Source organism: Euleptes europaea, chromosome 5, assembly GCF_029931775.1.
Source record: "Euleptes europaea isolate rEulEur1 chromosome 5, rEulEur1.hap1, whole genome shotgun sequence".
NCBI lineage: Eukaryota > Metazoa > Chordata > Lepidosauria > Squamata > Sphaerodactylidae > Euleptes > Euleptes europaea.
In genome coordinates, this window is record NC_079316.1 from 71,906,688 (window position 1) to 71,930,872 (window position 24,185).

At 42.9% G+C, this 24,185-nt stretch overlaps 1 protein-coding gene across 1 annotated transcript in view; it reads right to left on the bottom strand.

The window, feature by feature from the left end:
• The window catches only part of ADAM12 (ADAM metallopeptidase domain 12), a 278,563-nt gene that overhangs the window by 106,784 nt on the left and 147,594 nt on the right, over positions 1 to 24,185 (bottom strand). Inside the window, exons 6-7 of the mRNA XM_056850479.1 lie at positions 22,198 to 22,274; positions 8,278 to 8,461 (exon numbers count right to left, since the gene is read on the bottom strand). Coding sequence (XP_056706457.1) covers positions 8,278 to 8,461; positions 22,198 to 22,274 — 261 coding nt within the window. The remainder of the gene's footprint in view (positions 1 to 8,277; positions 8,462 to 22,197; positions 22,275 to 24,185) is intronic.

Here is a 24,185-nt window from a genome sequence, read left to right on the forward strand (position 1 = left end):
GGTAGAATGTCAGACCATAACTAGGAGGACCTGATGGTAATTCTCCACTCTGCCACAAAGGCCACTGGGTGATTTTTGAGTCAGTAGCTCTCTCTTAAACTGGCTGTGACAAAAAACGAGATAACCCTGAGCTCTTTAAAGGAAAAGTAGGAAATGTATATTCATGTTCAATGTATTTATAGCACACCGACAGAATAACCTTTCAGTCATTACAGCCATGATACATTTCAAAGACTCAGATGCCCTCTTGCAAGTTGCTCCTGTCAAATTATTCATTTTATTTTAGTTTCGTTTATTTATACCCCACTTTTCTCCCCAATGGGCACCCAAAGTGGCCTACAACATTCCCCCTTCTCTATTTTATCCTAACAACAACCTTGTGAGGTATGTTAGGCTGTGTGTGTCTGACTGGCTAAGATCACCCAGCAACCTTCCATGGCACAATGGTAATTCAAACCTGATCCCTGAAAGAGCATGTTTGTTTACCTGTGCTTATTCTCATGTGCTGTTCATATTAGTAAAGTGTAAAATGATGCAGCTGTATACGCCATAAATAACTGAACACCCGACACACATATTAACATAGATTCATATGAAAAACATATCCAAAGGCACAGCAAATGAATGAGTCTGCCTCAGTATGAAGTGATTAAGAATAAAATTCTAAACATGCTAACCTGGGGAGTAAACCCTACTGAAATGAGATTTGCTTATGGGTAAAAGTGCACAGTATTTGGCTATAAATGGTCTCTGAGATGATGTTATTATATAATCATCCATAGGGCCAGGATGTTTTATAGCAGGCAAGCTGGCAATCACTTTTTCCTGTTATGAAATTGGGGACAGAAAGGAGCTTTCGGCAACATCTAACAACTTTGAGCTAGAGCTTCCGTGCTCATCATACTAAATAATTGCATATTGTCCTGAGTCTAAACAAATGATTTCCAACATTAAAAAACAAAATTGAGTAAAGCAATTTAATCCAAATTGAATGTCCAATTCTAGACTCCTGGAAGAGATTTTCTAACAAGCTGAGTCAGTCTGAAACAATAAAGCTGGAGACTCCAAGGAAGATTTATATAGACATTTATTTGTGTATTGCTGAAATACTATAATGCCCAGTTCACTCCTCAACATTCACATGCAAAAAAATAAAATAAAATAGAAATTGAAAAGCAAAAGGAACTTAGAGGCAAGAGTACATAATGTCTAATCACGCTTCAATTTTTAAAGGTGAAAGGATCCTGCATCATCACTCGGGAATGGGCCCAACAAGTACCATATAGTTAGACACTGGCTGTCATACAAACACAGCAGCATTTATTCGCACTGCTGTGCTAGGAACAACAACATTATGACACTGGATCAGAATTGCTGTGCTACACAATACTGTGATATAGTTTGCACAAAGGTGTAAAGAAAGCAGGATAGTGAACCATTTGCAGGTACGTATGAACAGAAATTCAGTTAATACACAGTGTGCATGACACAACATTTGCACATGATACTCCATGCGCAATTACAGTGGGGGAAGTCTCTAAGGCCACTCTGTATCATAAGTATATCTAATAGTTAACTTGACCCCATCTGTGGATACTTAAATCTGCAGATCAGGGCCATGTAGACAGAAGGGAGTTCCCCCCCCCCAGCAAACACGGGGGACCCCTCCCCCACAGGTTTGCACGAAAATCTAAAAACTGGGAGAGAGGAAGGAGTGTCTGCTCCTCCATTGGAGCTGCTGAAGGCAGTCAGTGGACCTAGAGGTGAGTAAGGGAAGGGGGTGGGTGAGCACAATGGTAGGGAGCAGAACATCAGGGAGGGAGTGGGAGGAGGAGACACCACACACAACTTGAGGTGGCAGTAGGGTTGCCAGCTCCGAGTTGGAAAATACCTGGAGATTTTGGAGGTGGAGCCTGAGAAGGGCAGAGTTTGGGGAAGGGAAGGACTTCAATGCCATAGAGTTCAGTTGCCAAAGCAGCCATTTTCTCCAGGGGAACAGATCTCTGTCACCTGGAGATCAGTTGTAATAGCAGGAGATCTCCAGCTACCACCTGGAGGTTGTCAACCCTAGGTGGCAGTTAAGCAGTGGGAGCTGGGTGGGCTGGCAAGAAGGCATTCTGCCAAGCAAGGAGGGGAGGATAGGTGGGTGAACAGAGTGGCAAAGAGTGTACTGGGAGGGCAGGCGGTCTGAGCACTGATGAAGGGGATGGATGGGCAGGCAAAGTGGCGTGGAGGGATGGGTGAGCAGGCAGAGTGGTAAGCAGAGGAATGGGTGAGCAGGCTGAGCTGTGAGGAGAAGGATGGGCTGGTGGACAGAGCAGCAAGAAGGGGAGTGGGTGCGCAAGCAAAGTTGCAGGAGAGGGATTGGTAAGCAGGCAAAGCGGTGAGGAGGGGGAGGAGATTGCAGGGAGGGCAGACTGAAGAAATGGGGGCAGTGAAAGGGCAAGAGGGAGGTAGGGACCAGTGCCGGAGCTAAGAGGGCAAGAAGAAGTATAGTGTGGAAGGAAAAAGATGGGGAGGTGTCGGTTGGGAGAAAGATATAGAAATGCTGCTGCGGGTGGGAGTCAGAAGTCAGAAGACAATGATGGAATTTATCTATGACCTTTTCACAGGTCTCTGTATGTTAAGAATGCATCATCATCAGTGTGTGGTCCAGCAGAGAATTCTATAATCTATTTGGAATGGAAGTTTACTGACGGTGGTTGCACTGTTGCACAAGAGTTGGCACAGCAGATCTAAGGACTGAAGTACCATTATTGATGTGATGGAATGAGGTGTCATTTGATGTGATACTGTTGGTCTAACATAGAAACCCAACACTTGTTGTATGATCCCCTGGACTGGCTCAAACTACTGGAGCCACTAGAAAGAGGGCAGAATCAAGGCCTTTTATGCAGGGACGTTTCCCCGTGGTCGCCCCCGTCGACTGCTTCGGGGCTTCCTTTTGATTATGCATGCCTTTTCCGCCCATCAGAGGTCGCCTCACTCTCCCCGTGCATTTTGCCTGTGTTTTCCAGATGCTGTTTTAGCCAAAATCTGGAAAATGCATGGGGAGAGTGAAGTGACCTCTTGACGGGTGGAAAAGGCATGCATAATCCAAAGGAAGCCCTGAAGCAGTTGGTGGGGGAGACCACAGGGAAATGTCCCTGCATAAAAGGACTTGATTCTAAGAGAATGCAAAACTAGTACATGCAAGTTGCCACTACCCTAACTCTTTCTCCTCTCCTAGATGTAAGACTAGAGCAATCATGCTGGCCCTCAAGGGGACTTTCCAACCAGGTTAAAGAGGAACACTCTGATTATTAATCAGAATGAGCATGACATCATGTGGTTGTTCCACTTTAATCCGGGGTCTTCTTGCTCTCCATAGAGGGGAAAATCCCCATGGGGAAGCAGTGAAAGAAAGTTTGGTTTTTAAGCCATATTTTGATCTACCTCATTTTATTTTATATGTGGTCCTAAAAATAAACATATTTTTTGTTATCATACTGCTTTATTGTGCCTGTGGATTTAGAGTTTCTAAGCCGCCCGACACTGAATGCTCTCACTGCATTCTGCGCTACTCTTCTTCAGACGTTTGGATGGTGGGGTTATAATTAGGGTTGGCACGCTCCAGGTGGTGGCTGGAGATCTCCCGCTATTGCAACTGATCTCCAAGTGATAGAAATCAGTTCCCCTGAGGGAAATGGCTGCTTTGGCAATTGGACTCTATGGCATTGAAGTCCCTCCCTTCTCCAAACACTGTCCTCCTCAGACTCCACCCCCAAAATCTCCAGGTATTTCCCACCTCAGAACTGGCACCCCTAGTTATAATAGCCCCTTTAGTCCAGCATTCTGTTTCTGTTTTTTATTTTTATTTATTTACATTATTCATAGTTTGCCTTTTTCATTGAGACTCAAGGTGGGTTACATAGTGTATGTGATGAACAGGCTGGGACACCCAATCAACAATGCAACAGGGTTGGATTTAGGGTTGCCACCGGCGGGAAGTTTTTGGGATGGAGCCTGAGAAGGGAGGGGTTTGGGGAGGGGAGGGACTTCAATGCCATAGAGTCCAATTGTCCAAGTGGCCATTTTCTCCAGGTGAACTGATCTCTATCGGCTGGAGATCTGTTGTAATAGCAGGAGATCTCTAGCTAGTACCTGGAGGTTGGCAACCCTAGTAGGATTAAAGAAACTTGTAAACCAACCAGATAAGATGGCCTGGAAGGTATACAAACAGGGGCATAGAAGCCTCCTCCTTGATGTCCCCTTAGCAACTGGTATTCAGAGGTCTATTCCTCCATGCATTTGTCTAATCCCTTTTTAAAGCTGCCCTTTTAAAAACAAATCCCTTTAATTGGTTCTTGTAGGTTATCCGGGCTGTGTAACTGTGGTCTTGGTATTTTCTTTCCTGACGTTTCGCCAGCAGCTGTGGCCGGCATCTTCAGAGGAGTAACACTGAAGGACAGTGTCTCTCCTTCAGTGTTACTCCTCTGAAGATGCCGGCCACACTGCTGGCGAAACATCAGGAAAGAAAATACCAAGACCACGGTTACACAACCTGGATAACCTACAAGAACCAATGAACTCTGACCGTGAAAGCCTTCGACAAAATCCCTTTAAAATGTGGAGTTTTAACAGGCACCCATAATTCATTACAAGTTTCTATTACTAATGAGAAAAACTAATGAGAAGTATTTGCCTGCTCCCAAAATGTAAATTACAAAGGAATAAAAACTTCACAAATCAACTGAGCTCTAAAAGATACAGAATCAACTGTAGTAAGTTTAAGATTGAGACCGTGTTGTGCCTGATTAACATTATTAATCTGTTCCATTACCTGCCCGGGGAGGGAGTTTCCTGGATAGACTATTTGTTTCTAAAATGCCCCTAATTATCACTTCTTTCTGCTTGCATAGCACAGCTAATCTCTGTTTTAGCGCAATCAACTTCCTCATTCATCCAAGATTGCAATTTTTTGAAAAATGAAATAATTAAAGTACATAAGATATTTACAAATTATGTAAATACAAATAGAAAAATAGCACAAGTTCCTCTCAGTCTTCTTTTTACCATGCTTTTCATAGTCTATTCAGGAGTATTTTTTAAATTGAACTTATTATTGAAATGATTAGGCATGAAGGGTAAGACAGCTGCTGAGAAGTTTATTGCATGGTGGCTGAAACCACATAGCTTCCAACCACATGGTAAAGTCACTCTTTGCATACTGGTTGCTGCTTTCATTGATTGTATGTGAAGTTGCAAGGAAGGAGTACTAATGCTGGGTTTTCCATTTGCTCGGAATCTAGAGACCAACTTTTTATGTAATCGTCTATGCATCGCACTACACTTTCAGTGGCTACTTTGCTGGTACTTGATGTTCTGTTGTCTATTTGCAGAAGCAAATAGATTAGTGTTTACAAATGATATTAAGATTTTCAAGCCCTTGATCAAGCTCCAGAGTTTGTGGTCTTGTTGAAAGTTATTGTGGATTTTTTTTCCCATTGGAGCGAACTGCTTAGAAGACTTTCCCATTCATTTATATGGGGCATCTTGATAGGTGCAAATAAATTAATATGTGTACAGACCTAGTCCCTCTACTAACATGAACAGGGAAGTCTTAAGGGCAGGGAAACACCATATATGCATATCAGCACATATGAAAACAGGGCTATAGCCAGTATGAGACCAGTGCCTACACTACCCCATGGCAAGGACTGGTTCTCGTTATCTAATAATTTTTGGAAAAACAAAGGCTCCAGAGTCATTGTTGAGTCCTGGCAGTTTCCATTTTTTAAGAGTGATTTTAGAGTAGGTATATTTCTGATTTTTTTAAACAATCTGTGTAGGAGAATGCTTACCCAAAGCGGTAGAGCTTTGCTCTCCACCCAACTGGCTTGGATGAAAAAATGTTTTATCCCTTTAATAGAGGTATAATGGGATATTGCTTACCAAGTGATGTCATTTACCTCCATGCCACCAAAAGCTTCAACTACCCATTTCCACACATGAAATTTGTCCCTGGGGTTTTTTCTCCATGAGAAGATTTGCATGTAATTAGGGTTGCCAGCTCCAGGTTGGGAAATACCTGGAGATTGTTGGGGTGGAGCCTGAGGAGGGCAGGGTTTGGAGAGCGGAGGGACTTCAATGCCATAGTCCAATTGCCAAAGTGGCCTTTTTCTCCAGGGGAACTGATTTCTATCGCCTGGAGATCAGCTACAATACCGGGAGATCTCCAGCCACCACCTGGAAATTGGCAATCCTGCATGTAATGATGGATAGACACAATAATATTTCTCTAGGGACATTTCAGTTCAGGAATATGGCATGGAGGAGAAGGCTGAAGCCTCTTCTCCATGCATTCAGAGGTCCTGATCCAAATCAGCTCTCCTAGTACCTGGGAAGCACAGACTTCGTAGTGCCCATATGATCCAAGGTCCTCATGGCAGTCACAAGTACTTTGGATAGAGTGAATCAAACCTAAAAAAACTCCTTTAGGCACACTCAGGCTTTTTACTCTAAGCAGCAGTTGTGAATTAATGTTGAAACACCAAACTTTGGAAAAATATCAAAGATAAATTGCTTCTTTCAAAAGAAGAATGTAAACACAAATGAAAATGGTAACAGCTGTTTTTCTTTTATCAAGAAAACCTAATTATACCTTTCTGAACAATGGGTCAGATTGGACCACTCCCTTCTGCAGCTCAGGATGTCTTTCGCTGCCAGATGAAGACTTTCTGAGTCAGCAGAAGGAAGTTACTGGATCGAATCCATATTACACAAAAGTGTGTGTGTGTGCGTGTGTGTGTGTGTGGGGGGGAAATCAGCCTCTGACGATTTTTTACACTTTCAAATTTATTTAATGAGGAATTTATATGAGTGGAGATTTATCTATATTGACTGTCGACCAAATTTATCACAAGCTGCATTGTATAATCTTTTGTGGGGCCCAATCTCGTGCACGTGTACTCAGAAATAAATCCTACTAAATTCAATAGGGTTTACTCCCAGCTAAGTAAGCATGGGATTATAGTCTTTCCTTAAAAATCTGCAACATAAATGCTACAACAAATCAACAACATGACATGAATACTATAATGAAATTTAAAGGCCTTTAGGAAAAATCCTATTTTCAATTAGACCAGGATTTTGTGTGTCATCTGCAGGTTTTTTTTTTTAAAGTTAACAACAGTATTTTTTATCAGCTGTAGTCATATAATCACAATGAATATAAATAGATCACTCTATTTATATTCATATAGGCTTAGCATTGGGGTTGCCAGGTACCTCCTGGCAATTGGTGGGGGGTGTGGGGGCAGGGAACTTACTGGCAGTAAACTTAGGCCCTCTGGCATCTGCAATGCAGCAATGTCATTTCCAGCATGAACTGGAAGTGATGTCATTACGCCAATGACTGCGAGGATGCTCTGGTATTTGGGCAAAACTCTATGGCAGAAATGACGTCACTGCGTTGCAGACACCAGAGACCTCAGCCTATGTCTACTGCCAGTAAGTTCCCCCACTGGCTGGCTGAATGGCACTGGGGGGCGGGCACCAAAGCGGGAAACCCCTCACTACCAGCAGGGGTATAGCATGGCAACCCTATTTAGCATATATGAGGCTGTTAGAGGAGGCCCTTGAGTCCTGAGCAGCATGAGGAAACTTCGAGCAGCCTGACAGGTAGGGCTGCCAACCTTCAGGTGGTGGCTGAAGATTTCCTGGGATTACAACTGATCTCCAGGCGACAGAGATTAGTTCACCAGGACAAAATGGCCACTTTGGAAGATGGACTCTATGACATTACGCCCCACTGAATTACCTCTCTTCCCCAAATCCTGCTCTCCTCAGGCTCCAGCCCCCAAATCTCCAGGTATTTCCCTACCTGGAGCTGGCAACCCCATGCACTGGTGAACCACACATTTAAAAGGAGGCAGTGAGCAGATATGTGGGGGGGGGCACGGAGACAATAGCAGAAGATGCTCGAGAGCCTGGGAGATGATAGGGATGCATTTATACCCTTGGATGATAATAATGCTTCTCAGAGGTTCTACTAAATTCAGAACAAATTGGCTGAAACATTTGAAATTTTGAAATCTACAATATGGTACATGAGATCTATGAATGCAAACCCCTTGTTACAATAACTGTAGGATGGATAAACACAGTTACCCTACCAAAAAACCCCTGTCATTTTAAAACCATGCAATAAAACATTATAATATGATCAGGACCACATTTTTATATTTGAGGTCACATTTGATACATTTGAAGTACAAAACTGTGATTTCCACTTACCCTGCTAATAAACATCTGAGTAGACTGTGCAGAATCTCCCTGCGTGATACCTGAGATGTTGAGATGATGACCACAAGAACCCAGGGCTAGTTTTAGGTTCTCTGTTGTGTAAATTATGTGTTCATTTGTAGCACCTTCCAATGGCTCCAATATATAGGCTTTATCTTCAAATAAAATATATCCCCTGTGGTATAAAAAATATAAATTATGCATACCTTTGCAATGCTGAGGTGTATTTTATCGCATCAACTTCCTAATCAAGTAACAGATTTTAAACAAATATGAAAAAAAGAACATATGTTCAGAATACCAAACCGTGCCATGGGGCACAAGATGTAAAGTCTGTATGTTTGTAATCGTCACATACTATTCACCACTCTGGAGATTCAGTTTCTCTTCCCTTATACTCTGAAGTTGTATGCCCAGCTAAACTATATTTGATTTTATAGAGATGCATTGCCACTGCTCAGAGTATTGGAAATGGCCTTGCAAAATTAACAAAAATGTTCTGTTGACAGTTCCTAATGTGAAAATGAATGAAATCTGAGTGTATTTACGTTTATTATCTGAATAAGTATCAATAAAAATAAAGAGCTAGAAATTAATGCTAACTTACTAGAGCAACCTAAATTAGGCCAAATTGGTGTATTAAAAATGAAGACCGAGGATCTGCCTAGTAGATCAGGCTGTAATAACAAATCAACACACCATGGTTAAGCTATACAGGAATAAGCTAGGAACAGGCTTCAGCCTTACTTGCTTTCCCCCTTGCTAGAGCTGCCAACCTCCAGGTGGTGGCTGGAGATCTCCTGCTATTACAACTGGTCTCCAGCCAATAGAGAGCTGTTCATCTGGATAAAATGGCCACTTTGACAATTGGATTCTATGGCATTGAAGTCCCTCCCCTCACCAAACCCCTCCCTCCTACAGCTCCACCCCAAAAACCTCCCACCAGAGTTAAAGAGGGACCTGGCAACCCTACCCCTTGCAGAGCGTAACTTATGCTATTTTGATTTTTGAGATCAGAGCTTATCTACACTGGCTCTCCATATTGGTTTTGAGCAGAGCATCTACATGGGCCATTTACCAGCTGCCATCTCACAGTTTCCCCAGCAAGCCAGATAAATTAAGGTTTTTATTTTCTCTGGCTCATCATGAAAAAGTAGGGGAGACACATGAATCGTGTCTGGATTGTCATACAGTTTGCCATTTATGATTAAATGACTGGCTATGGTTTGGATCCCAACTAATTTTTCCATCAGCAAAATAGAACATTCTTCCTTTCACCCCTCCCATTGCAGCCTACTGATCTCCATGAAATGAGGCTCTTGGAGGATATGACACCCCGAAGAATGGGGAATGGGTGAGAAATGCCAGTTTCGTCTGGTTCCAGTGGTATGATTTGCTGAAAAGTAATAAGTATATAATCCGTTTTTCCTCACTTCACATGATGCAGATTTTGTGAGTGAACCCCAAGCTCTATGTTCATTTTTGTATAGGGTTGCCAACCTCCAGGTAGTCCACAAGAAATAAAGGCTCAGTGCTGTAAGGATAATTGGAGCAACCCAAAACAGCACTATAACAATATAAAGCAAATGAGTGAATTTTATAAAGTGCAAAGTGAATACATCAAATGATATCCTAATTGGTTATATACTTTGACTTACCTGTTGTATTAGGATCCGTGATATCCTTGGGACAAGTCATATTTTTTGGATTGTCTTATGCAATTTTGTATCTGTTTGTACTCCTGTTTGTATATGCTGTATATATTTATTCACTTTGCACTTTATAAAATTCACTCATTTGCTTTATATTGTTATAGTGCTGTTTTGGGTTGCTCCAACCTCCAGGTAGTAGCTGGAGATCTCCCGCTATTACAACTGATCTGCAGCTGATCAGATCACCTGGAAAAAATGGCCACTTTGGCAACTGGATTCTGTGGCATTGGAGTCCCTCCCCCAAACCACGCCCTCCTCAGGCTGCGCCCCAAAAATCTCCAGATATTTCCCAACCCAGAGCTGGCAACCCTATTTTTGTAGTGCCAAACCGCAGTTTGGTGTTACACTTGAACTACTCTGTGTACCCAGAACATGCCTTAAATCTCTGTTTCCTGTGCCAGTGGTTTAACCCAGCTTAGGCATGTATGCAGCAAACTTGCACTGAGTTGTGAGTTGGGCATACAGTCAACCAGTGACATGGCTGCTTCAACATACCCTAAACTCTGCATGGCAACATCCCACATTTTCAATGTACCAGTTTGGTTCTCACACTTGGGTTGGGCTTCTTGCAATTCAAGTGGAGGTATGTTGTCATACAGAATAAAATATGACATCACTGAACTTGTCTAAGAGCTGATGGAATCATGCACAAAAATCAGGCAAAGTAATTAGTTATAACACAGTGATCTCAATTTGAGACAAAAATGTGGGCGAGGGTATTCTAAAAGTCGATGAAAACATTCTCTTGGGTACACAGAGCTGGTTCACTACCCAAGTTGTCTCATGGGTGTCTTATCAGCAGAGACTGCTATCTGGAAGGAGGAAACTGCCATGGCTTGGAGCCTGTTGTGGCCACCTAGACTGGGTCTCAGGGACGCTGAAAAGTTCATCTGTGGTCTACCTTGGAGCAGCACGGGAAGAGGTACATACTTCCTCCACACTGGTGCCACTGAACTGAAACTCCAATGGAGAATCTCTACAGCCAGTTGAAGCTGGCTCAGCACAAGCAGAGAGGAAACACATGGTCCCTCTGCACTGGTGCTACTGCAGTTGGCTCTAATTAGGTGCATGAATTGTCTGTCACCCAAAGTGGAGCTGATGGTGGCACATGGGAGGAGGCACCCTCCCACTTACGATGATGCCACCTTGAAGGGTATTCTAAGATGGCTTCAAAACCAGCCATCTTGGAGCTCAGCAGCAGCACAAGTGGAGGTGCATGATGTGTTCTCACCACACAGGGAAGTAAAGAGCATTTAGCGATCCATCTTTGGCCTCCTTAGAATCCTGCTATTCTATACTCATAAAAAAAGGATAATGCCTGTTGCTTCAAATTGAAACAAACATAATAATTATAGTTTAGTTAAAGGAAGAAAAAGCCCCACGACAGAGACTTGAGGTCTCAGAAATGAAATATTAACTGCCCCCAAGGATATATAAATCAAACACAGAAGAATAAAATAAAAATAATAACTTCTTGTAAAATGAAATTAGTAAAAGAAAAAAACTGAAAGAAGCAAAAAAAACCCTCCTCCAGCCTGCTAACCTAGATAGTGAGGCTAGGCTCAACGTTCTGAGGGTGAAAGGGACGTGGCTATTACGCTGCTCAAAATCAGCACTTTCGAAGTAGAAACTAAATAACAACAAGCAAGAAGATTAAGAACTAATGAGACGAACAGAAATTTGGAAAAAAACAGACACAGTTAACTAAAATGTTAGGAATTAAAACAAAGCTCGTTGGAGCTGCTTCAACATGCGACTGAATCACCACTCAACCCAACCGCCTATTACTATCATATTTATCAGCTGCAGATGTCACATTAATGCAGTAAATTATACCTCACTGTGATTAGTAACCTAGGAAAAAACATCCTGTGCCTTACAGAAAAGGAGAGAGCTGTTCAGAATGAATGTCATACATTGGAGGGAAAATCTTCAAAAACCTTAACAAGTATTTACATCTTTTTGCTCCATGTGTATTATCCTAACTACACCCAATTAAGTGTTATAAATGGCTGTATACTGGATTGGGTTATGACATGTTGTCTTGCTATTTTACAATCCTTCATAGCTGATACATGGTTAGTGTCTCTGGTCAACTAAACGATACTCTTACTATTTTCTTATTACTTAAACCTACCTATGCTTATAGCTCAAAAGTCAACGCACATCTTATAGAGTCAATAAATGTGGTAGCAGACAGCAGGGATTGGCTCTTTGATTTGGAAAAGAAGAAAAGTGGGCATCAGGAAACATATCAGCTGCACCATCGTGCCTAAGGGCATCATTACTGCCCTAGGAGATCCTCAAATGAAAAAGACCTATAATATTTCCCTCACAAATCTGTACAGAGGGAATAGAGAACTACTACTAGCAACTAGCTTCCAAAACAGTGACAAGGCAGCTGAGTATCAGTCACTGGCAAATAAACAGTAGACAAAGACTGCGCTTGTGGAGGAAAAACCAACTGACTACCAATGTCACCACTGAAACTGGCAGAGACAAGGGGAAGTATTCACCTGGCCTCTTGGTTTGGGAGCAGTTTGTATGTCATCACTGAATTTGTGTAATGCAAACTCTATATTAAAAAAAAGGTAAAGGTCCCCTGTGCAAGCACCGGGTCATTCCTGACTCATGGGGTGACGTTTGTTTGCGGGGTGGTTTGCCAGTGCCTTCCCCAGTCATCTCCCCTTTACCCCCAGCAAGCTGGGTACTAATTTCACCGACCTCGGAAGGATGGAAGGCTGAGTCAACCTTGAGCCGGCTACCTGAAACCGACTTCCGTTGGGATCGAACTTAGGTCGTGAGCAGAGCTTTTGACAGCAGTACTGCAGCTTACCACTCTGCGCCACGAGGCTCCTATAAACTCTATATAGATGAACAAAAAGACTGTTTAGTTTGTCATAACAGGAAAAAATGGCTGTTGCTCCCCACTTGTATGATGCAGAGGCTCTATTTTAGCTGTGGGAAACAAGCCTGGTACACAGTCTTTGCTGGGAAGCTTACATATGCTGCCGCCAGAGTTAGAAGTAAACAGAGCCTAACTGCTTTTTGAATAATCAGAGCTCTAGAAAGAGCCCTGCTTTCTTAGCTGACCCATAAATTGCAATGATAAGAGGTGGTGTTCTATTCATGGGTGTGTGCGAGAATACTTGAATCGGACTCTGCGCTTTTTGTGTGTGTCGTCAAGTCACAGCTGACTTATGGCGAAAACCAGTTGGGTTTTCGAGGCAAGAGAAATTCGGAGGTGGTTTGCCATCGCCTGCCTCAGTGTCACGACTTTGGTGTTCCTCGGTGGTCTCCCATCGAAATACAAACCAGGGCCGACCCTGATGAGCTTCTGAGATCTGACGAGATCAGGCTAGCCTGGGCCATCCAGGTCAGGGACTCTGCACTTACCTGAGCTTAAAACGACAGATTTGGATGCCATTATTCTAGTAAGTCTATTACTATACAGCATTTCTTCTAAGAACCCTCCCTTGCACATCACCTCTCTATTGCTTACCTGTCTCTCCTGCAAGACAGGGATAAGACTTAGCTCTCTCTACAAACTGTAGTAAAGCTTAACGGGATCCTTTAGAAATGAACAGTATTAATTCTGACTCCTTCTATAAAGTGGCCACACTCCAGCTTATATAATTGCAGTCATGTTGCCAACAGTTTCAGACTGGATAAGTCTTACTTTAATTCCTGCTCTCAAACTGCTTTGTGCTTGTGATACATACTACACAACGAAGACTAACAAAATGTTATACCAGCATAAGTTTTTGTGGACGAAAGCCTACTTCTTCAGCTGCAATGAGTGGATTCTCTCTGTGCAGGCATTTTATGTAGGAAGTTTTTTTTAAAAAAAACAACACAGCAGGGTCAAAGGACCATAAAATACATGAAGCTCAGGGCAAAATCACCATGAAACTGCTGACTTGGTACTCGTTAAGAGTATTTACAAATCCTTCTCCCACAGGCTTGAACAGGAACTTGGGATTTTTATCATACTTTTGGTTTTAACAGTCTTGCAAAACCTAAAACTATCCACCCATTATAAATATTAACTATCTTAGCATAACAAATTATTAATATTTGTATTTCTCCCTGTTGGACTTGAATTTAACAACTCCCCCACCCCCCCGTGCTTTCTGTATTGTACAGCCCCCCTGCCTTGCTTGTTCGTTTTTTTAATGTCTTCTACACAAAATACCTTCACAGTGAAGCCCCACCCACTGCATCGGAAGCAGCAGGCTCTAGTACACAAGAGCTTATGCTAGAATTTTGTTAGTCTTTAAAGTGCCACAAGATTCCTGCTTGTTTTCGCTGCAACAGACAAGCTCAGTTAACCCTCTGAAATTATTACCAACATTACCTGGATTTTCAGCCAATTTCCTAGGTTTCAGACTTAGCTCCTGCCAAGGCAGAGCAAGGTCCTGAGACCAGAGCAAATCTGTATGGCAGCAGTCTGTGCCTAGAAACTTTCGGCAACAAAAAGCTAGCTGCTACTTTGAGGATCAGATTATCACACAATCTATTCTGACCTATTACTGTTCAAGCAGCCTCTTTGCTGGTATTGCTGATTATCCTGTAGCTCCTCCAATGGCTGTAAATATCTTCCATAGTTGTATTAATGGCGAATATTGCTAAATATGTTGGCATCCTGGAGTGGGCAAGTTCCTCAGACTTATAAAGCAGACAAAGGCATTCCCTGATTCATCTACTGCTTGTGGATCTATTACCAACAGTCACTGTGAGCCAGGATTACATGAAAAAAGGTTACACATTTTTTATAAGACATTTTGATGTACATTCTAAGGAATCTGCATATATTGACTACTGCATATATAAACTATTCCCTTTCCCCAGTATGGAATAGAAATGATAAAATGAGCTCCTAGCTGTTTTAGGGACCTCATAGGGAGGAGGAGGAGGAGGAGGAGGAAGAAGGGTTTGTTTTTATATGCTGACTTTCTCTACCACTTAAGGAAGAATCAAACTGGCTTACAGTCACCTTCCCTTCCCCTCCCCACAACAGACACTTTGTGAGGCAGGTGGAGCTGAGAGTTCAAAGAGAGCAGTGACTAGCCCAAGGTCACTCAGCTGGCTTCACGTGAAGGAGTGGGGAATCAAACCCAGTTCTCCAGATTAGAGTCCATCGGTCCTAACCACCGCTCTTAACTACTCCACCATGCTGGCTCTCCTTTAGGATCCTATAAAAACCTAAAAGGATGAGGGAAGGTGGACATTTCTTTGTGAAGTCTGCATTCCTCTTTCTTGGAGGAGGCCAATAGGGATTTCTTTGTCTCTAGTCTCAATTGAGACCTCCTCTATAACCCAGTGCCTAATAGTATTTAGACCTGAGGTTTATAGTCTAAGCTTTTAGCCACAGATTCCTCCTAATACATTAGCCACAAATGTGTCATCTTAGGCAGGCTTACTGAGGTCTTGGTGCAGTGTCCATGCTCACAGCATAGTTGCTATGGAAGAGATGGATGCTGGCATGATGGCTAGTGAAATACTTCATGCCCCAGTAATGGATGCCTTCACCATTAGGACATTAACACATCTGTGCTCTGAGACAATGAAGAGAAAGGATATTGAAATTTTAAAATCCAGAATTAACTGAGGCCTGGATTCCAAACAATTCTTCAAATTTCAGTTCAACACGATCTCCACAAAATTCAGGGGAGAGAATTCTGGCTCAGTTTAAGGAGCCCCGAGAAAAGCTTTCATGGTCCCCCTAAGTTTGCCGTCCTAAACTAGGCATGTGCATAGATTCCTCTCCTCCCTCCCTCTAGGAGGACAGGACATTTTCTGATCTAAGTTCTGAATTCTTTACCCTCCTTCCATTCCCTCGCTTTGTGCAGGATTAAGGAAGACCATACTTTGTGATTTTCAGAATGTGTTGGAGCTGCATGTTAGTGATGAATGTTGTGGCCCCATAAGCTTTCCCATTTTACTGATTTGTAGAATTACTAAACCTCAAGGAAGACATTACTAGGCCCAAGGAAGGGTTTACATATCCAGCCCTATTCCACTACCTTAGAGAGAAAGAAAAACATTTAACTGCTGCCACCAACAAGAGTGCACAAAAAACCTCAGAGTTTACTCTCTTCCTAACTAAAACCCTCTTTCTGATGTACTTTTAAACATTTCTTCAAGTTAAAATTTACAGGCATTTCCCTGGGCATCCACCTGTTCTTACTGTTACAGTGGGCTCAATTCCTAGCAGCCATCTAAGGGATTAACCACATGTTACACTGTTTCCAGGGTGGTATAGTGGTTAAGAGCGGTGGTTTGGAGCAGTAGACTCTGATCTGGAGAACCGGGTTTGATTCCCCACTCCTCCACATGAGGAGGCTAATCTGGTGAACCAGGTTGGTTTCCCCACTCCTACACATAAAGCCAGCTGGATGACCTTGGGCTAGTCACAGCTCTTTGAGCTCTCTCAGCCCCACCTACCTCACAGGGTGTCTGTTGTGGGGGGGGGGGGAGAAGGGAAAGTGATGTAAGCCAGTTTGATTCTGCCTTAAATGGTAGAGAAAGTCAGCATATAAAAACCAACTCTTCCACTGATGTATGTGTAAAATCCCAGGTGAGATTCAGTGTTTCCTTTATAGCCCTGTTTACCAGTTCCCTAGCACAGTTTTGCTTTACAAATATTCTCTTTAGCTTTTATAAGGAGCAGTACGTACTTTTCCTCTACACAGCTTCCAAAGGATAGAATATTCTAGGTGATAGCTAAGAACCTTGTATGGAAAATAACAACACAGTGGTGTTCTTATTTTAAACATGGCCTGTTAAAATTAATGTATTTTATCCCAGCAAATACACAATAGCACCACTGACAGAATGAAGATCTGCTAGAGAATGTATGTATCACCCACTTTCAGAGAGTCCCAGTTAGGCAGGTTAATCCTTTGACATGGCAAGTCATATTTATCCAGCATAACTGCTTATGCTGGGTATCCGCTGTCCAGAAGCTAAGGCTGGAGTGACAATGAGAGTGATAATACTAATACGATTATATGTTCTGCACTTGGAAGTCAAGGTGCTGTAATTGTGTTATCAGTAAGAGCTTTATGTACAGCTTTCCTGCACAGATGATGAAAAAAAAAAAAAACCAGAGCACAGAGAAGGGCTTAACAACAATCATATATGGGAGGCTTTTTCTAATAAGTCAGCAGAGAAAATGTTTGTAGAAATGTTTTCATATTAGCTCAACTTAGCCTATTTAGGCGTGTTAAAAAAAAAAAGTCTGAAGCAAACTGAGGGCCCAAAAATAAAAATTTCCTTTTTAGTGAGCATTTTCCAAAGGGTTAATTTGTGTGGAGCACGAATTTCTTTTCTGGATATCTCCAAAGCTAGAAAGCTGCCTTCAGGCCTGGTTTTGTTAGGGAGGCAGCTTTAGTTGCTGTGGTGGGACATGCTCTGTTTATAGTTCAAGAACAGCCTATTCCTTACCTTTCGGCAGCTGTGGGCACGTGGTTGAGGTGCCACTGTGGCACCTCCAAACTTGTTTCCGGGCTGCCGCAAGGCTTTAAAAAGCCTTTTGCTGGCTTTTAAAGTTTTAAATGGGGCATTTTGCCCCATTGAGGACAACAAGGCTGCGCCTGCAAAAAAGCAGTCTCAGCAATACTGTTCTCCCCGCCGGCGGGCCGGGCCGAAAGGGGACAGGAAGCTGCCTACTGGCAGCTCTGTGCCCCCCCCCCCGGTACGCCCCGGGAACGTCCCCAGTACACTGGCGCAGGCCTTTGCAATGGTGGGATGCTGGCAGAAGGCCCAGCCGGTGTCCCTAGGCCGCGCTGCCGTGAGGCTGGCATTGGGGCCACTCTGCGCGGCGTAAGTAGCCTGGGTGCTGGCACAGGGGCCCCCAACACAGTCGCCGCCTGTTTTTGGCCTCCTAAGGACTTTCATCCTTGGAGGTTAGGAATGGGCTGCCTCCCTCTCTCTTTGTCCTTTTTTTATTTATCTGTAGCTTTCAACACAGTGAGCCACTTTATTCTGTTAGATTAGATGGAGATTAAAGGAATAGCTCTTTAGTGACTTCATTCCTTTTTTTAATTAATTTTTTATTTGTTTATAACAATATAACACATACATACAAACATAAAACATACACTCCTCATATATAGTCAGTACTCTATATCTATAACAAGATCCTCTCCACCTTCCGCACTGGAGCGGAGGTAAATCATTCTATAATACCAACTATTAAACATTAACAGCCCATTCCTAAGAGGAAGGGCTGTGCCGGTGACTGGAGGTTACACACACACACACACACACACACACACACACACACACACACACACACACACACACTGAGGCCGAAACCTTACCCTTCCCTCAAAAACCTGTGAAACCGCTCCATAAGACTGCATGGGATACACCACTTATAAAGGTGATTTCATGGAAAAAGAAATTAGTGACTTCAGTCCTGTTTGAACAGACACAAAGAGTTTCTATCAGAGATGTAGAATCAGCACTTCGGGATCTATGGAGTGCCACATAACACACTACTGTCACTGATGTGCCACATATATATGGCAAATTTTCCCTTGGTAGAGAAAGTTGTTGAGCATGTGGTGAAACCGCAATTCTAGGGTTCTCTGTATAGCTACCTGTTACCCTTTTCAATATGGTTTCAGGACTGGCTATGGCACAGAGATGGCCTGGTTCTTGCGGTAGACAATCTCCGAGTTGAAAATTTAATCATAACCTTCCATATACATAGACTTGTGAATCAAATGCAGGTGAAACACTCTGAAGGCAATTTTTATATTTTAATATTACCTTGAGGGTTGCATTGCTGTATTTAACATTTAAAAACATATTTTCTATAATCCATTCCTATTAACTCTTTTTCTGCCTGCACCCCAAAGTGTGCTTTCTCATCTCTAACTGCACTACCACGCATCTCTTTGAACTTTACTGTTAAGCTTTTTATTTTTCTCTCTGAACCTCACAGCATTTTTTCCCCTTTCTACCACTATAGGTCAGCCCCCCTACAACCTATCTTTCAGTTGTCCACTCTTTTTCTGAAGCTTATAATGGGAAATTAGCAGCTTATTTCTTTAAAAAACAAGCTAATCAGCAAACTCACATGGCTGCTTTGAAGATCAGAGAAGTGGAGCTAGGGAATGAACCATATCTATCTTTTCCCCACAAATTGAGCTAAGTGAAGCTTTGTGGGCATAGGAGAGGTTGGTTTTCATTGAGGAAATGTCATGGAAGGAAAGAGTCCTTCACTCCTTCACTCACTGTCACTTTCTCAGTCTCTACAGAAGCCACTTGGATAATTAGCTAATTAAATATAAAAGGGAGATCCTAATTACAAATTTTCTATATCATGTCTTATTTAGCCCCATTACTAGGCTTGCCAATTGCCCGGTATTGCCGGGCAAATGCCCGGCAATCAACCGGGCTGTCCACTGACCCTCAGCTGGTCAGTGGGTGGAAGAAGGCCAGCTGAAGGGGGGAGCAATCATCACTTCTGAGTAAACCAGATGTTTGGCCTGGTTGGCCACTGTGTGAACAGACTGCTGGACTTGATGGGCCTTGGTCTGATCTAGCAAGGCCTTTCTTATATTCTTATAATGTGGACACTTTAGCACTCCCCCCAAAACTTCAATGGCTAGAGCATCCCCATCAATTAAGGGTAGGGTTTCCATTCTCCAGATGGTGGCTGGAGATCTCCCACAATTACAACTGATCCTCAGGTGACAGAGATCAGTTCACCTGGAGAAAATGGCAGCTTTGGAAGGTGCACTCTATGGCATTAAACTCCATTGAAGTCCCTGCCCTTTTCAAATCCTGCCCTCCTCAGGCTCCACCCCCCAAATCTTCAGGTATTTACCTACCTGGAGGTGGCAACCCTACTCACGGGGTTACCTGGAAATGATTCAGATGCCCTAGCGCACTGCCCCCAAAACTCTATGGAAACCATAGAGTTTTTGGAGGAGATTGCTAGAGATCAGCATCCCTTCTGGGCCACATTGTCCCAACCCCAGAAAGCTCCTGCCAGTTGCCGGGGGGACCAGGCAACCCTATCCGTTACTCCTCTGTTTTCTCTCTCCACCTCAGAATGTTCTTTCTGTTCTCTCTGCACTACAGCAAGCCTCTCCAAAACTTCCTCCCTCCCTCCCTTGCTTCCTCTTTTTCTCTGTCCATGCCACAGTATTATTTGAAGTGACTTTGTGAGTGCACTGCAGCCTCTATATCTGTTAGAGTTGCCAACCTCCAGGTACTAGCTGGAGATCTCCTGCTATTACAACTGATCTCCAGCCGATAGAGATCAGTTCTCCTGGAGAAAATGGCTGCATTGGCCATTGGACTCTATGACATTGAAGTCCCTCCCCTCCCCAAACTCTGCCCTCCTCAGGCTCTGCCCCAAAAACCTCCTGCTGGTGGTGAAGAGGGACCTGGCAACCCTAACACCTGTCTATAATATAACATAATAAATTCATGTCCATGGCACACATTGTGAAGTTTGCAATGGTTGTCTATGGGGGGGGCAGCCCCTTCCAAACCCCATAAAATCGGACCCCCTAACCCAACCTTAACCAAACTTCAGGGGTCATGCAAGGAGAGTCCCTTCAAGCTATGCTATGAATTTGGGGACTCTACCTCCAAAAATGCCCCCTCCCAATTTTAAATTTACTAACCTTTTTAGACTTGTCGGTAATGGCCACCAGTCTGCTTCCTCCCTCCCTCATGGTTGATGGCAAGGTTGCTGTTAATTATGGGAAATGGAGTTCTTAAGGAAGGAAGGAAGTGACCATTACAAGTGTGGGTCAGGGGGTTCGATTTTATGGGGTCTGGAAGGGGCTGCCCCCCTCCATAGACAACCATTGCAAACTTCACAATGCTTGCCTATGGAGGGGGGGCGACCCCTTCCGAACCCCATCAAATCAGACCCCCTGACCCAATCTTCACCAAACATTGGAGTTTGTGCAAGGACAGTCCCTTCAAGCTATGCTGTGAATTTGGGGGCTCTACCTCAAAAAAATGACCCCTCACAGGACCCGAAAAAAGCCAAATAATATTCAGCTTTTCCCGGAATTGCCTATTCAGCTTCAGCTTTTTCCCTAGGTTTGCATATACCTGAACTGGAAATTTACCGAAATGGCTAATTTCGGATTTTTGGTTCAGGTTTATTGATACGCACACATCTAGATGGCCTATCTTGCATTGTTTTGCTTTTCACAAATGACAGAAATATTACTAAGCTCACCTAAATCAGCTCAGTTTCTTAAACAACCAAGTTTACTTTGTTAACAAACAGCTTAATGTGTAGAGTCACATAGTTCGCTGTGGAAATATTTGCATTTCCCCAGTCACATTATACCGCCTCCCTCAATTATCAGGAGCTGTATGCTGCCTAATGCTGGTCTTTGCTTCTGCTCCAAGACTGGCTTTTAAAATACAGTACCCAAAAAGCCACTGAGTTCACAAAAAGATCAAAACAGGAAGTTAACAAGATACAGCTGCTATGGAACAGCAATTCTGTGATACATTTTGGTAGGCAGGCATACCTTTTCAGTCATTGATTTCATTTTTTTCTCCTCTCTTTCTGGGGTCATTTTTTATTGTTTTTTCCCCCAAATACAGATATTAGTATTCATGTTTTATGTCCCCAATATAGGGTTGCCAGGTCCCTCTTCGCCATCAATGGGAGGTTTTTGGGGTGGAGCCTGAGGAGGGCAGGGCTTGGGGAGGGACTTCAATGCCATAGAGTCCTTTTGCCAAGGCGGCCATTTTCTCCAGGTGAACTGATCTCTATCAGCTGGAGATCATTTGCAATAGCGGGAGATCTCCAGCTAGTACCTGGAGGTTATTGGAACGAACATAATCAGACAGTACAGCAGCATGCTACCTGGAGGTTGGCAACCCTAGGTCACTTGTCCAAATGGGCTCCTCAGGCCAATCACAGGTCAGATAAAACAAAGCAAGGCAAAGAGAAGCCTTGAGAACCTGAGCATCTTGAGTTGTCCAAGTGAAACCGTTATAGGTTTTTGACTTAAAGGAGGCTTTTCTTATTTTTTGGGGGGGGGGGGGAAGCTACCTAGGTAGGAGTAGCTACCTCAGCATTATTGCCTTCTAACAGCTGATAAAGCAAGAGCATCATGACCAGAGCAGAGCAAAATTGAGCCATACTTATGCCTTAGCAGACAGAATTGTTACCATCATTACCTCTCATTGTCCCACTTACCTGAGTCCAGAACATGTACTCAAACTGACTGCAGACTCAGCATAACCTTGCACGTGACCATGGTAGTAGCAGTGATCCTAATTAAACAGAGAAGAGTGGGGAAGTTCAGTACCTTTGCATTCTGCATATTAGTTTATTGTTGTTACAAGAAGTTCTTTGTGTTAAAGGCTTCCCTGAATTTAAGGACTGAATGCCACTAAAAATGTCTTTCTCCCTGTATGAAACAAGGGGAATCTTCTCAGTTCTTAGTGCCGGATTAAAATTAGTTCACCCCAATAATATCTCTAGTGCCCCTCATTCAGTAAGTTTCAAACAAGAAATTAAAATATTTCTTATTGACAAATGAACTCCTTGTCATTAGGGCTATTTCGACATAAAGTTTTGCTTTGTCTTACAGCCTTACAGCCGTGGTGCTTTGGGAAGTCTCCATATGATGTCCTCTGTTCATATTACTTCTGATTTCCCCCAGAGATCTTTCCCAAACCTGGTTTAGTGCAATTTTTTTTTTAAAGACTACAGCTAAAACGCCTTTGGATATTGTGTGGATGGGAAGGTATCCAGATTTGCAGGTCCCATCCACATCAGCATTTTCCTTGCCTCAGGTCCTGTAGCCACCATACCGCCCCAGCTGCAGGGCTTTAAAAAAATCAAGAATTTCTAGATTTCTGCTCATCCCAGCTTCCATTTTTAAAGTCAGTTTTTTTAGCTCCTTTCTATGCAGAGTTATAAGAGGAAATATGCAGGCTGCATATCTCCCCTTATAACTGCAAGGAAAAATGTTAGAGGCCTTTAAAATTAAAGCTAGTAACTAGTAGCTCATGTGTGTGTTAAGTGCCGTCAAGTCGCTTCCAACTCATGGTGACCCTATGAATCAACGTCCTCCAAAATGTCCTATCTTTGACAGCCTTGCTCAGGTCTTGCAAATTGAGGGCTGTGGCTTCCTTTACTGAGTCAATCCATCTTATGTTGGGTCTTCCTCTTTTCCTGCTGCCCTCAACTTTTCCTAACATGACTGTCTTTTCTAGTGACTCTTGCCTTCTCATGTGACCAAAATACGATAGCCTCAGTTTAGTCATTTTAGCTTCTAAGGTCAGTTCTGGCTTGATTTGATCTAGAACCCACTGATTTGTTTTTGTTTCTTTGGCAGTCCACGGTATCCGTAACACTCTCCTCCAACACCACATTTCAAAGGAGTCTACTTTCTTCCTGTCAGCTTTCTTCATTGTCCAGCTTTCACACCCATACATAGTAACAGGGAATACGATGGCATGAATTAACTTAATTTTGGTGGCCAGTGACACATCCTTACACTTCAGAATCTTTTCTAGCTCCTTCATGGCAACAAATAATTATAATGTTACTGAGCTAATAATTCCTGATTAAAAACAAACAAACCCAAAGCCCTCTGGAAGAGGGGAGGTTGAGGTGGAGAAAACCACTGTATGAGTGTTCTGGCTGTCACACTGTGAATGCCTCTGCATTTTCAGCAGAGCCATGGGGAGGAAGCTTATGTTTACTGGAAAACTATGATGTGGGGCATGGCGTAAAATTAAACAGAAGAACTAATTATATTATCATTTACCTTTAGGCTTTCAATATAGACATGTCTTTATTAATGTGAGGCAGATCTATAATATGTGTCTAAGCACACCGTGCAAGTTAATTTCCCTGTTTTTTATGGCTTCAGAAATGCATGAAAATGTGAAAAGGGGTGGGGGAAAGAAAGAGCATTTTATTAAATTACGCTGACTTGGGAGCAGCATATTATTAAGGGCAGGAATAAAAGGCAGTTTTATTTTCAGAAGCAACAGGCCCGTTTCATTCTGTGGCTTGGTTATTATATTTCTTTAATAAATCCAGCTGCTTACAAAAGGCAACCACAACAGAAGATACATACTCAGTAAAGATGCACATTTGTCTGGAACCAAGGTTAATGCTATTGTTGACTAAGGCAACAGCATATTCCCAATGATGGACCTGGCTAGAAC